This window comes from Narcine bancroftii, chromosome 10, assembly GCF_036971445.1.
Source record: "Narcine bancroftii isolate sNarBan1 chromosome 10, sNarBan1.hap1, whole genome shotgun sequence".
In the NCBI taxonomy this organism is placed as follows: domain Eukaryota; kingdom Metazoa; phylum Chordata; class Chondrichthyes; order Torpediniformes; family Narcinidae; genus Narcine; species Narcine bancroftii.
Genome location: NC_091478.1, coordinates 107,321,822 through 107,336,081, shown reverse-complemented (window position 1 = coordinate 107,336,081; position 14,260 = coordinate 107,321,822). Strand labels below are relative to the sequence as shown.

Genomic DNA, 14,260 nt, shown 5'->3' with positions numbered 1-14,260 from the left:
AATCTAATCCCCCTTGAGACTTTTCCCTTCAGTCCAAAATTGTCTTTAGGAGGTTATGCTCTGAAGCGCCCAGAAGAAAACCTGGCCCACAGGGAGATCCAAAATAACTATTGCTTTATGTATTTATCTTAACATCTCTAGCCCCAAAGTTTCTTCCACCTTGGTTTCCTTTAAGGCGTGGTCATGGCAAGAATCCCCAAAAATGACATCACTGTGGATGTCTTGGTATCACAGTATTTGAATGTCAAGTAGGCCAGAACTTGCCTTCAGCCAAGTAGAAAGCTGGCAAAGGTAAGTTAGTGAAACACAAAAGTCTTCAGATGTTGTGATTGCAGTAAGTTAGTGTTTGCCAGTCACAGGACGATTCCAACTGAACCTAATTTTAACCACCTCTTCCAATGGTATGAACTCCTCATGCATTTCAGTGATAAATACAACCCAGTGCAGTAGGTCAGTAGCCAAGCTGACTAATCTGTTCATTGAAGCTCTGCCAGTTTAGAGGTGATGAAATTAAACCATTCCCTTGTAAGAAGGGGAATAACTCTAAGGAGGTATTAGGTTTTTAAAAATTAATTGTGTCGCCTTCATGTTTTTAATAGTTTACGCTGTTTTAAGTTCCTGTAGTTTAAGTTTTGAGGATTATAATACATTTTAAAATTGTTTTCATACTTTCATTAATTTTGAAACATTTTTAAATATTATAAAATGTCAGACTCAAGCAGAAGCATTCAAAGTTCTCTTCACATTTGCTAAAGCCAGACAGCATGGTCTATTCAGCTGCTTTTGTGAAAGGAGTTCTGATAAGCTTAATGGTTATGTTGTGTAATGCAAGACTGGTGCTGGACTGTCTCACAATTGTTTTGCAACAAATCAATGCCTACAAAACCAGAAACATGAGAAATATGCATGAGAGCCATAATTATACATGTAGATGTGGAAAATTAAATTAGGAATGATATTGTGAAGGATTCAAATCATAGACCATATAAGAAAGAATTTTTGTTGGATTACACTGTATCATGTTTAGTAACAATGAGAGATTGGTGAGCAATGAGATGGGTAATTCATAACCTTGTCAAATATACAAAAGTGCTGGAGAAACTCAATAGGTCACACAGTGTCTATACCAGGGTGGCCAAACTGAGGTTTGTGAGCCATATGCCACTCTTTCATGGAAATATGTTGGCTGTGATAGAGATTGTATGAGCTGGTGTTCCCAATGGTAGTTTTAATGGGTGTGGCTTACGATAATTTCACTGAGTGAAAACCCTGGAACCAGCAATCTACTTTACAAGGACTGCAGTAACTCAATAAGCTTGTTCACCACAACCTTCTCAACCAAGTCAAGGATGGCTTAATGCAGTTTTGTCTCTGATATTTACCGTGTGTATTCAAAAAATGTCTTCCTAGCAATGTTAAACTCAGTTTTGGGAACCTGCCTACCTGAAATTAAATAATGACTCGACTTTTATATAGTGATAAGATAACTTATAAAAAGTACCATTATCTCTATATCACAAGTAAACATTGAAAATTATATCTTTCCAGTGGGATGCTACAGGGTGAGGTTTTGCTACAAGCCAAACACAGCTTGGCACATGGTATTACAGGCCCCCCTAAATAAATATACACTACTGTGGCAATGTGTTCGGGAAATGGGTGAAGTAACAAATAAAAGTGCAGCTCAAACACAAAAATATGGTTATCCAGTTTAATAAATGGCCTTGGTTATGGAGTGCACCATTAATTGCATAAACATTCATATTTTATCCAGGTTTCCATCGTTTAAAACCAAACCGGCACTGATGGAAAAATATCTGAAACAGATCAGCATAAACAAAAACAAAAGGAAAGCAAGTGGGGGGCTGCTGGTGGCCAATGAATTGCTCATCCTTCTAAATGTAAGGTTCAATGAGAGACACAGACTGTCCGCTAGTGCAGGACTAGTAAAACAATACATTGGTGGGGCTTCACTTCCAACTCTTATCCATGTTGCAAGCAGGGCTGGTCTGTGGCTTAATTGACGTCAGAGTATTGGAGCCTAAGAGAAGGGGAGAGATTCACTTTGCAGTCACGACGGGAGACTCTGTCTGGAAATGAAATATTAAGAACTGACTTTGATCACTTGTGGAGATACTCATCAAATAGTCCATGTTGTATTCTGGGTAAAACAGACAAGCAAAGTGATTTCAATTGCATATAACTGGGCCAACAGCAGATCAAACATTACAAAAGGTTACTTCATAAAATATTGTTCATTGAATCCAATTTACCTTTTGCAAAAGACTGTTTACAGTAAAATGCAACAATATCAAAATAACCAGATTTGACAGGGGTGGGACCAGTCAACAAATAAATGTAAAATACAACATTCTATTGCAAATTAACATGCAATAGGGTTCAAAATGAGTCATGTGGGAACAGAACAAAATTCAAGATATGTCAGATACAAAATAATATTGCTCGCACTTGCTCGAAGGAGGGACTTCAGTGCAGTGACATGTATTTCTTAATATAAGAAATGTTAGTAACAAAATTTGCATATAAGTGTAAAAACATGTACACAATTTTGTTTAATGCCTTCTGGTTCTCAAACATCTGAAGTTTATGCTCTTACGTTAAGCAAGTTTGGCCAGCCATGGTCTATAGGAAATAAAAGGATATAACCAACATTTTGGGCCTGAGCCCTTCATTAAGGAATGAGCAAAATGCAGGAAGACACCTAAATAAAAAAGGTGAGGGGAAGAGATGAGAGAAGAGGGAGGAGAAAGACAACAGGTCAACAGGCAAGAGGTGGATGTGGGTGGAAGGGCAGGAGAAAAAAAAAAGTTGAGAAGTGATGGGGTAGGGAATAGCTCTCCTAATGGAGAGGGAAGGGGTGGGGTCTGTGCTCCTCCCCCTATCCCTTCTTCCCTCTTCTCATCTCCTCACCCCACATTTTTAATCAGGCCCTTCCCTGCTTTTTGCTCCTACTTGACGAAGGGCTCAGACCTGAAAAATTGGTCACCTTCCTTTCCTGCCTGTAGACATTGTGTGACTTGCTGAATTTCTCCAGCACTCCTGTGAATTACAGTGTCTATAGGGTTTCATGTTTAAATCTAATCAATAATCTTGCAGTTTGGGGATCTTCAGGGAAGAATGGCCATGATATGGTATTGTTTCTCAATATAGGCCAAGAGTGATTTAATTCAAATTAGTGATTAGGATCTTATCTAACTAAAACAAATTACAAAAGATATAAGGCATCAATCATTCATAACAGAAGAGAAACTACATTAAAAAGTGTAAATGACCACTGGTGAACATTTAGAAAGTAATAAATAATTATCAAGATATATTTCTTCTTTAAGACACAAAACAATAACAGGAAAATAGCCTGAAAACAGCTACAGAGTTAATGATCATATTAGATGAAAGACCACAATTTATAATGTTGCCAAAAAGTGCAGTATACCTAATGGTTGGGAATATTTAAAGATTCAAATCAATACATAGAAGTGGCAAGGAGCTGGAAGGTCAGTAGGGTCCTTGCTGGAAGGTCAATAGGGACCTCGCTGAATGCTGAGGAGTTTCATGGCTTCCTGATGTTTTTATTTTTCTCTATCTTAAGATACACAGGTTGGAAGTGAAGTTCCCTTGTGCACCACTGAAAGGAAGTTTTGATTTATTTTTGACCTTTCTTTTACATGCAGCATAAGACTATGACATAGGACCAGAGATGGGCTATTCAGCCCATCGAGTCTGCCCCTCCATTCAGTGATGAGCTGATCCATTTCCACATTCAGTCCCACTGCCTAGACTTCCCCCCCCCCCCCCCTTTACCTTGCATACCCTGACTAATCAAGAACCTGTTAATCTCTGCCTTAAATGCACCCAATGACCTGGCCTCCACAACCGCCCATGGCAACAAACTCCACAGATTCACCACCATCTGCTGAAGAAATTTTTCCGCACCTTGTTCTAAACAGACGCACTTCAATGCTGAAGTTGTTCCCTCTTGCCCTTGATTCTCCCACCATGGGAAACAACCTTTCCACATCTACTCTGTCCATGGCTTTCAGCATTCAATGCGATTCCCCCTCCCTCCCACCATTCTCCTAAATTCCATCAAATACAGGCCCAAGAACTGTCAAACGCTCCTTGTACGATAACTTCTCTGTTTCATTTGTGTAAGGAAATTTGATGCTGCAGTTTACTTCAGGATGATACAGTCACACAACACATAAAAATAATTCTATTTCATCTGCACCAGAGTGATACCATTACTTTAATTTGGAGTAATCATTTCCCATTGTCTTAACATTTCGGGCTAAACCCTCTTTTAAGAATACAATCTCTCGATAAAGATTTTCAACCTGGAAGGTCAACGAGTCTTTCTTTCCCACGGACGCTGCTCGACCCATTGAGATCCTCCAGCAGATCATGTATAACTTCAGATTCCAGCATCTGCAGTTTCCTTTGTGTCTTCAAGTTCAAAACCCTGATCTGAAATTAGCCCAGAGTTGGAAACCTGAAACAATTTTTAAAAGCTTGGGATCATGAAAGGAACAGATAAATGGTAGAACGTAAAAGAATAATCCACGGGCTGATAAATTATCATCATCTTGCAAAGCATTTTAGATTGAAGTTGAAGCTTTCACCCTTCCACAGAAATGCATTTAAATTTAATTGTAGAGCATGACTCATGTACCTTTTGTTTTGAAAGGAAGGATGGAGGAGATTAGTATATTTCAGTCTTTTCTATTTCCAATGATACTGCATTAAGTGGCATGTATTTTATCAAAAGGAAGTGTGTATTCAACAGGAATCAGGATGCTGCTCCATTTGAATGTCAGAACCAGAACTGCAACCCTGAGTCTCCACTTCGCATTAGTGCAGACAGTTGTTCGTTTGCCTCTTCTAACTCACCCCTGTCGTGGAAACTGTCAGCAAACTGGGATGACAAAATGTGAGATTTCTAACGGTGTAAAATGATTTTCATGTCCACTCCAAATCATTTATTCTTTCAAAATCTGGAGTGTTAGTCTTTACATATGTTCCCTGCGTACCCTAATATTTTGCACTGTGTAGGTCTGCAATTTGAGGGAAAGCTTTTTGTATGCATGCTCCTTCGTATGCATTATGTATACTTTGAAATAATCAAACTAACATCCCAGGTGCATTTGAAGTTAGTGCAGCTTTGAAGCTTCTGGATTCAATTGAACACATTTTATTTTAATCTCCTGAAAGAATTTCTTTGTTCCATCATGTGGGATCTTTGTTCGAAATGAACTGCAAAATACAGTCTACTTTGATGGAGGAAGATTACAAGGGGCATAATCCAAGTCATTAAGAAGCTGAGAAGCAGAAATAGTACCAGGTAATTAACTTGGACTGAATGTGCAAAAGTAGAAAACTCAGTCTGAAAATTACCAATTTTCAAGTGAGGCAGGAAATTAGAAGATTTTATTTGTAACTTGATGTTTTATCAGTCAGTAAATTATAGTAATGCTCTAACAGACTGAAAGAAGAAACAGCAAAAAAGAGAAATAGGACAGATCTTGCTGGGACAGTTGTACCATTTCCAGCTATTACTTGCTGGGACTCCCCCCACACCCCATCCCACAAAACTGATCTGGGTTCACAGGCCCTTTCCTAAAAGCCCCATGCATCCTGCATGTGGGGATGTTGTGACAGGGTCGAGGAAGGGTGGAGGTGGTCTGACTGGAACACAGAAAACATTTAGTCGAATGGTTTGAGGGTGAATGAATTCAATGGCAGGGTTTTCTCGAAAAGTTGGTATCTTAGAAGCGAGGAATGATGAGAAGAGATTTGGTTGAAGTGTACAAAATGGTCTAGATGGTTTAAAATGAGCAACTTCAAAAACCATGCAGAACGCATTCAAAATTCTAGTGAAAAATTATAAAAGGGATTCAAGGAAAATCTCCTCTCTGCAGAAAGTGGGTATGATCTGCATTCATTCCCGATAAAATAGAGTTTATCAAACCTTTTGAAAAGACATTGGATGAGGGCTAGAGAAAGGGATACTGTGGACCTTCCCACACATCCAAACATTATCTTTGAGTATGTGATTTTGGCAGTATATTGTCAGCAATAATGTATCAAAGAGAAGAAACCACGTCTATAACACCCAAGACGCCTCTGATATCCAATAAAGCCCTATCCTCACAATTAGTGGCTGTAAGAACTGTGAGCAGTTTAAAATTTCTCATCGTATCTCTGACACTCAGACAGATTTAGAAGTTACAGTATACCTTTGATTAACCGAAAATCAATCAACCGGAATTCTGGTCTGAAAGTTTTTTACAGTGTGACATGACTCGCAGTTTGAAAAAAAAGTTGAAATTTTTTAGACCACCCTGGACCATTTCCTTACAAATCATCCAATTATTCTTACATAAGGTGAAAACTATCCACTCAATAATATACTGTAGTTCCTTGTTTAGCTTCTACGTGCTTCCAGCATTAGCTTCTGAAAAATTGCTTCTAAGGGAACTAATATTACCCTCGTGGATACTATCTACATGCAAAATGTTGAAGGTGATTATTCTCAGAACAAACGGACCATAAATATCCGGACTGTCGCTCACTCCCTGCTCACCTGCCCAAGTCTTGCTCTCTCCCCGGTCCCCTGAGCCGCTCCCTCTGTCAGATTCCCTTTCAGCAGGGATCGCTGAAATTCTCCATTGTCCTCCAGCAATTTCAGTGACCTGCTAAAAGGGGATTTGATAGAGAGCGTGGCTTGGACAAACAGAGAGAGCATGCTTGGGCAAGAGTGGAGAGGGCTTCCAGGTGAGATGAGACCTTGGGCTCCCAGGCAGGATTGGTGACAGGTGTGGGGAAGTGTCGGGGATTGGCAACTTAATGGGGAGGTGTTTGGATCAGCGACAGCCGATATAAATATTCTCCTGATACCACTGGCCCGCTGAAACAAAGTGTCCGAATATCTGAAAAATTCCCTTAACCAGGATAGGTTTGGTCCTAAGCATTTTGGATAATTGGAAACATACTGTTTTAACAATGAAATAAATGATATCCAATGCTTCAAATATTATAAATTGACTGAAAGCCCCCAAACACACATATCAATTAAGAATAATTAAAAATAAATAAAATTGGAACTGAATAAATCACTTTGCTTTCTGATCCACTGAAATCAGTGAGGTTATGGATTCCACACTAAGTGTAACATAGCCCCATGAACTGAGCTGGATGTCAGGCAGAGTCCTGCAGTAGACCAAGCTGACTATTTCAACCCTGTCAGGAATCTTGATTTAGCGTGCAAGGGCCTCTTCCATTTCAGTGTAAATGCCAACAGTTTTGTTCAGAATTGTTGCAAAATATTACTAAAATTCAAGTCAATAAAACTTTATATATCCATGGGAAATAATGGTTAACAGAAAAAGGTGGTTATCCATAATTATAAACACCATTTGTCCTCAAAATGTCTGCACTGTACATTTGTAGGAGAAATCTGTAGGGTGGGACGGGGGGGGGGGGGGTGGGGGGGGGGAAGATTTTTAAATGGTCCTTTCCTTTTTACTCAGCTGTGGAAGTCTGGATCCAGTGACACAAGTAATCATTTCAGCTGGATGACATTTTCAGTAGTTTATTATGATGGAGGCTGATTGCCCCATTGAAACAAGTGGAGCTTGACTATGTGTTGGATTTGCTCTGGATAAGGGACACATTCTGCCAAAATATTTGGGATTGGGAGAGGTCGAGTGACGCTGTGGCAGCAAGAACCACCTCTATGGCCATTACCATCATGCCAATTTTTCTCTAGCCATTTACCCTGTATATAGGGTGATATAGATTCCCAGCTTCTTCCAGATAAATAACTCACAGTTTGCCCTCACCTGCTTTATCCACACTTTATGGATTTTTCAAAATGGCACCAATGGTGTGCACAGCCTGGTACTTGGTGCCAAAGGCTGTTTGATGGTGGACACCAAGGTAGTTGAGAGAGTATGAAATGTTTCTCCATCAAAGGAAGTGCCCTCCCTCTGCTTTGATACCCATGTACCCATTAATTGATGTGTGCCTGTCCTGAATAAGCAATTCATTTAGAGTGAGAAGAAACATAAAGGACATACAGCGCAGTGACTGGTCCTTTCAGCCCATGAGCTTGTGCCATCCAATTACATCCAATTGAGCTACAACCCTGGTATGTTTTGAAGGATGGGAGGAAACCAGAGCACCTGGAGGAAGACCATGTAGACATGGGGAGAATGTACAAACTTCTTATGGACGGTGTTGAATTCGAACCCCTGTAGCTGACGCTGTAACAGCATTTTGTTATGTTAACTGTGACATCCATATGAAACAAACATTTGAATCAAATCTGCTGTGGCATTCAACATGTTGGTCCCAATGACATCTTTCAGCACCAAATATTTTAACATAGACTCTTATAACAATCCTGAACTACTTTGCAGAAAAAAACCTCAGCTTTAATTTCACATAATAATTCAATATTCATTCATTTCATATTTTGCTTTAATTTTAGTTTTACTGTTACTTGATGGATCTGTTTAATAATGTTTCTATTTTGTGATTTTGTTTCAAATTATGGAGATGAAATACTCTGCATTTATGATCTACATAACTCAGTGAACTTTAATTATCAGAAAAAAATTGGCTGCAAGAAAGTATATGAGAACATCAGATCCAGATGGAGACGAAGGCCGTTCAGTGCCTCTTACCAGTTCTACCATTCAACAAAAACTTCACCTCAGCAGCTTTTTCCTGTAATTAAGTTCAATTCTATGAATCTCTTCATATCTTAAAGTCACAGACTTTAAGCTCAGTGTTTGTTGTAACTTTTTAACTATTAGATAAACTAATATATGATATTTCTTGCAACAAAGTCAGAAACACACTATAAAACACACTATAAAAAATGACATTTCAATGCTACCTGGGGAAGTTACTGTGGTAAATGCTAAATCTGCTTAAGGCTATTATCAGTTTAAAATTTTGATTAAGTAAACAGAGATTTAATGCCACAAGCTACTGCCTGGTGATATAAAAATCATATTTCTTTGGAATAAATAATGACAAACTAATACCAGGGAGCTGACAGTTATATATAATTCATTATCGTCTCTTCTAATTAGAATGGGTCAACCCACTGAATTATATTCCTCTCCATAGCTAGTTTATAAAGGTAATCTTATTATGCAGGGATCAAAACTGTCCACAATCCAACTGCTCAGGGTAGATTAAAAAATACAATGAATTTTTGACAAATATTCATTCACTTGTCTTTTTTTTAAATATTATTAGATAAATACTTCAGACTGCAGTTATTTTATCAGAAAGTATGGCCTTCAGTACCTCAAAAAAATTAAAATGTAAAGAGAAATTAAATCTATTATTTTATTTTTTTCTGCTTCTCTGTAGTTTAGTGAAAGCAGTGGTGTTAGTGAGAGACGTGGATTACTGAATTTGAGAGCACTGGATCAATAAGTATAATTAGAAAACCTTCCTGTTTTGACCAGACTTCCAGCAATTAAACACTCATGGTTCCGTGCTCTCCGCTCTAGCACGATCAAGTTTAAACACTTACTTTTGGAAAAAGATGTTTTAAAATAATTTTAAAACAAATGAATATTGATAAATCTTTATATTTTTTTCATTTTAAGAATGGAGTGCAAGAGAAAATAAGGAACTATAGATTCTCTTATCTTGGCATTAATTGCCAGGAAAATGCTGGAATCATTATTAAAAATGTGACAACTCAGAGTGTTAATATAATGACATGATTTGTTGCCTAATAAATCAAATGGAGGTTTTTTTTTACCAAATCAAACTAACTCTGGAGGGTACTGATTATTTGAGTTTTATACATGTATTAATTTTATCAGTACACTCAAGATTCACCTGTTTGCTGAGTGGATCAAGGAACTCATTCTCTTCAATGAAAATGAGTAAGGGTGATGTATACTCAGGAATTCTGAACAGTGAGAAGTGACCTCATTCAGATATATCCTGTGTAAGGTTCTGAGAAAAGAGGGTTGGTGCGAGAACGCAGCCTTGCTTCACACCATTGTTAATGGAGAAGGGTTCAGAGAGCTCATTGCTGTATCTGACCTGACCTTGTTGGTTTTCGTGCAGTTGGATCACCATGTTGAGGAACTTCGGGGGGCATCCGAGGCACTCTAGTATTTGCCAAAGCCCTTTCCTACTCACGGTGTCGAAGGCTTTGGTGAGGTCAACAAAGGTGATGTAGAGTCCTTTGTTTTGTTCTCTGCACTTTTCTTGGAGCTGTCTGAGGGCAAAGATCATGTCAGTAGTTCCTCTGTTTGCGCGAAAGCCGCACTGTGATTCTGGGAGAACATTTTCGGCGACACTAGGTATTATTCTATTTAGGAGAATCCTAGCAAAGATTTTGCCTGCAATGGAGAGCAGCGTGATTCCCCTGTAGCCATGAAAGACCTCAACAATGAAGATGCTGTTTACATCCGGTACCACACGGATGGCAGTCTCTTCAATCTGAGGCGCCTGCAAGCTCACACCAAGACACAAGAGCAACTTGTCCGTGAACTACTCTTTGCAGACGATGCCGCTTTAGTTGCCCATTCAGAGCCAGCTCTTCAGCGCTTGACGTCCTGTTTTGCGGAAACTGCCAAAATGTTTGGCCTGGAAGTCAGCCTGAAGAAAACTGAGGTCCTCCATCAGCCAGCTCCCCACCATGGCTACCAGCCCCCCCACATCTCCATCAGGCACACAAAACTCAAAACAGTCAACCAGTTTACATATCTCGGCTGCACCATTTCATCAGATGCAAGGATCGTCAACGAGATAGACAACAGACTCGCCAAGGCAAATAGCGCCTTTGGAAGACTACACAAAAGAGTCTGGAAAAACAACCAACTGAAAAACCTCACAAAGATTAGCGTATACAGAGCCGTTGTCATACCCACACTCCTGTTCGGCTCCGAATCATGGGTCCTCTACCAGCATCACCTACGGCTCCTAGAACACTTCCACCAGCGTTGTCTCCGCTCCATCCTCAACATTCATTGGAGCGACTTCATCACCAACATCGAAGTACTCGAGATGGCAGAGGCCGACAGCATCGAATCCATGCTGCTGAAGATCAAACTGCTCTGGGTAGGTCACGTCTCCAGAATGGAGGACCATCGCCTTCCCAAGATCGTGTTATATGGCGAGCTCTCCACTGGCCATCGAGACAGAGGTGCACCAAGGAAGAGGTACAAGGACTGCCTAAAGAAATCTCTTAGTGCCTGCCACATTGACCACCGCCAGTAGGCTGATATCGCCTCAAACCGTGCATCTTGGCGCCTCACAGTTTGGCGGGCAGCAACCTCCTTTGAAGAAGACTGTAGAGCCCACCTCACTGACAAAAGGCAAAGGAGGAAAAACCCAACACCCAACCCCAACCCACCAATTTTCCCTTGCAACCGCTGCAACCGTGTCTGCCTGTCCCGCATCGGACTTGTCAGCCACAAACGAGCCTGCAGCTGACGTGGACATTACCCATCCATAAATCTTCGTCTGCGAAGCCAAGCCAAAGAAAGAAAGGTTCTGAGAAGAAATGACAATGGTAAGAAGATGTTTCCTTTCGCTGAAGAATTTGGAGTCAGAGGGTGGGAAGGTGAGAAAATAAGAACTAGGCCACTGCAGTGCCCTCTTCCTTAAAATCGTCTGGCCGTAGAAATTTGAATGAACTTCTAGCAGCTACCTGTCATTTAAATTCCTTAGTATTTCTATATCTATGTCCTCCCTCAGTCTCATCCATTGTCAAGATGACACTAAATCTAAACACATCATTTCTTCCTGACCAGCTTTAAACCTAATAGCATGAACATTATTTTTTCTAATCTGAGATAACTCCCACCTCTACCTAGTTCCACTGTCTTTATCTCTTCCTCTTCTACACCTGTTTTTATTTTTGTCTCTTGTTTCCCCTCCCTGCCCCCACCAATGTCTCACTTGACTTCTCTTTCTTCCCAGATCTCCCATGTTTTGAATATTGAATGATATGGACAGGGTAGCAGAGTAGATGTAGAAAGGTTGTTAGAAAGTCTAGGACAAATGGACACAACTTCTGGATTGAAGCTCAGAGATTTGGAGGAATTACTTTAGTTAGAGGGTGGTGAATCTGTGGAATTTTTTGCCACAGCTGGTTGTGGAGACCAGGTCATTCGGCGTATTTAAAGAAGAAATTGATAGGTTCATGATTAGCCAGGGTTCTGGGGAGAAGGCCGGGTAGTGGTTCAGCTCTTGATTGAATGGTGGGGCATATTTGATGGGATAAAAAGCCTATTTCTGCTCCTATGTCTTAAGGTCTTTCGTCCAATCATCTTTTAATCCCTGTACAGCTCCTTGTGGCTTCATGTACATCATATCACCCACTTTTTGCTTTAGTTTTGATACAGCAGTGCGATTAACGTAGTAGTCAGTGCAACACAGTTACAGCGCCAGTGATTGGGTCATGGGCTCGAATCCTCTGCTGCCTATAAGGAGTTTATACGTTCTCCCCATGACTGTGTGGGTTTTCCCTGGGGCTCCGGTTTACTCCCACCATTCAAAACATACCAGGGGTTGTAGGATAATTGGATGTAAATGGGTGGTATGAGCTGTGGGTTGAAAAGGCCTTTTACCGTGCTGTATGTATAAATTTTAAAAAATAGGATCCTAACTCAGAGTGTTGACTATTTCTACCAATCACTTTAGTGAGACTTTCACTTTAATGGCTAGAATAACCTGTTACCATTCACAACTGTGGAGAGAATGGCATGCACCAACTTCATTATTTTGGAGCGAAGAGAGGAAATGTGTTGCTTTTCCAGTGATACAGGTAGAGAGAGTCATGTGAGAGGCACACCTAAAGGAACAGGTGCTTTGTGATTAGCAGCCATTTTAAAGGAGCACTCATCTGAGGGAACAGTGTGCTAATGGACCATTTGTTTCTTACTCCCTGTCAGGAGAATTTGAGAATTAGTCTACCACACCATGACCAAAGGGAAGGTCATTTTGGAAGGGGAATTATTGAACCACTATGGCCAAAAGGAAAAGTCATTTTGAAAGGGATTTATTGAACTCTACTGTGACCAAAGAAAAGGTCCCTTTGTTTGATCTAGATAAAGGAAGCAGTAGACTTGCCTCATTGGATTGTGACCATTGTGCTGGTCACTTTGACTGACCTTTACCAGGGTTTTTAGAAGTTTTGTGGAAGTCAGACATTTGGGTTCCCCAATGAAAGGAAAAGGGGAGTTGTGACCACCACTCATTTAAAAGGATATTGGCTCTGGAAGCAACTCAACCAAGATTTGTGAGTTTTCAGCAGTCCTGATCCCTCAGTCTCTCCCACCTCATTCGTAATTATGTCTTTGCATCGGTTTAAGAGTCTTCATGTCAACACTCGATGCCTAAGGCTGACTTTCGAATGACTTTCCAGAATTGTGCCTAAGCTACAATGGTTTTGGGTAACACACACACACACACACACACACACACACACACACACACACACACACACACACACACACACACACACACGCACGCACACACAAATACACACATGCACAGACACACACACACACACGCACGCACACACAAATACACACATGCACAGACACACACACACAAATACACACATGCACAGACACACACACACACAAATACACAGACACACACATACACACACACACACATACGCACACACAAATACACACATGCACAGACACACACACACAAAATACACAAACACACACATACACACACACACACACACACAAATACACACACGCACGCACACACAAATACACACATGCACAGACACACACACACACACTCACGCACGCACGCACGCACACACAAATACACACATGCACAGATACACACACACACACATACACACACACACACTCACACACACACGCACGCACACACAAATACACACATGCACAGACACACACACACAAAAATACACAGACACACATATACACACACACACACATACGCACACACAAATACACACATGCACAGACACACACACACAAAAAATACACAAACACACATACACACACACACGCACACACAAATACACACATGCACAGACACACACACACAAAAAATACACAAACACACACATATACACACACACACGCACACACAAATACACACATGCACAGACACACACACACAAATACACAGACACACACATACACACACACACAAATACACACATGCACAGACACACACACACAAAAAATACACAAACACACAC

General features: G+C 40.4%; 1 protein-coding gene across 15 annotated transcripts in view; it reads left to right on the top strand.

The window, feature by feature from the left end:
* cdh13 (cadherin 13, H-cadherin (heart)) overlaps positions 1–14,260 on the top strand; it is an 813,941-nt gene that overhangs the window by 728,113 nt on the left and 71,568 nt on the right. Inside the window, exons 11-12 of one of the 15 annotated variants that reach the window (XM_069902210.1) lie at positions 1,775–1,901; positions 5,285–5,359. The exons of 13 other annotated variants lie outside the window; for them this stretch is intronic. In XM_069902210.1, coding sequence (XP_069758311.1) covers positions 1,775–1,901; positions 5,285–5,332 — 175 coding nt within the window. In that variant the 3' untranslated portion in view covers positions 5,333–5,359. Of the gene's footprint in view, positions 1–1,774; positions 2,216–5,284; positions 5,360–14,260 lie in introns of those variants that run through there. One more of the 15 variants, XM_069902209.1, reaches the window with a different exon arrangement.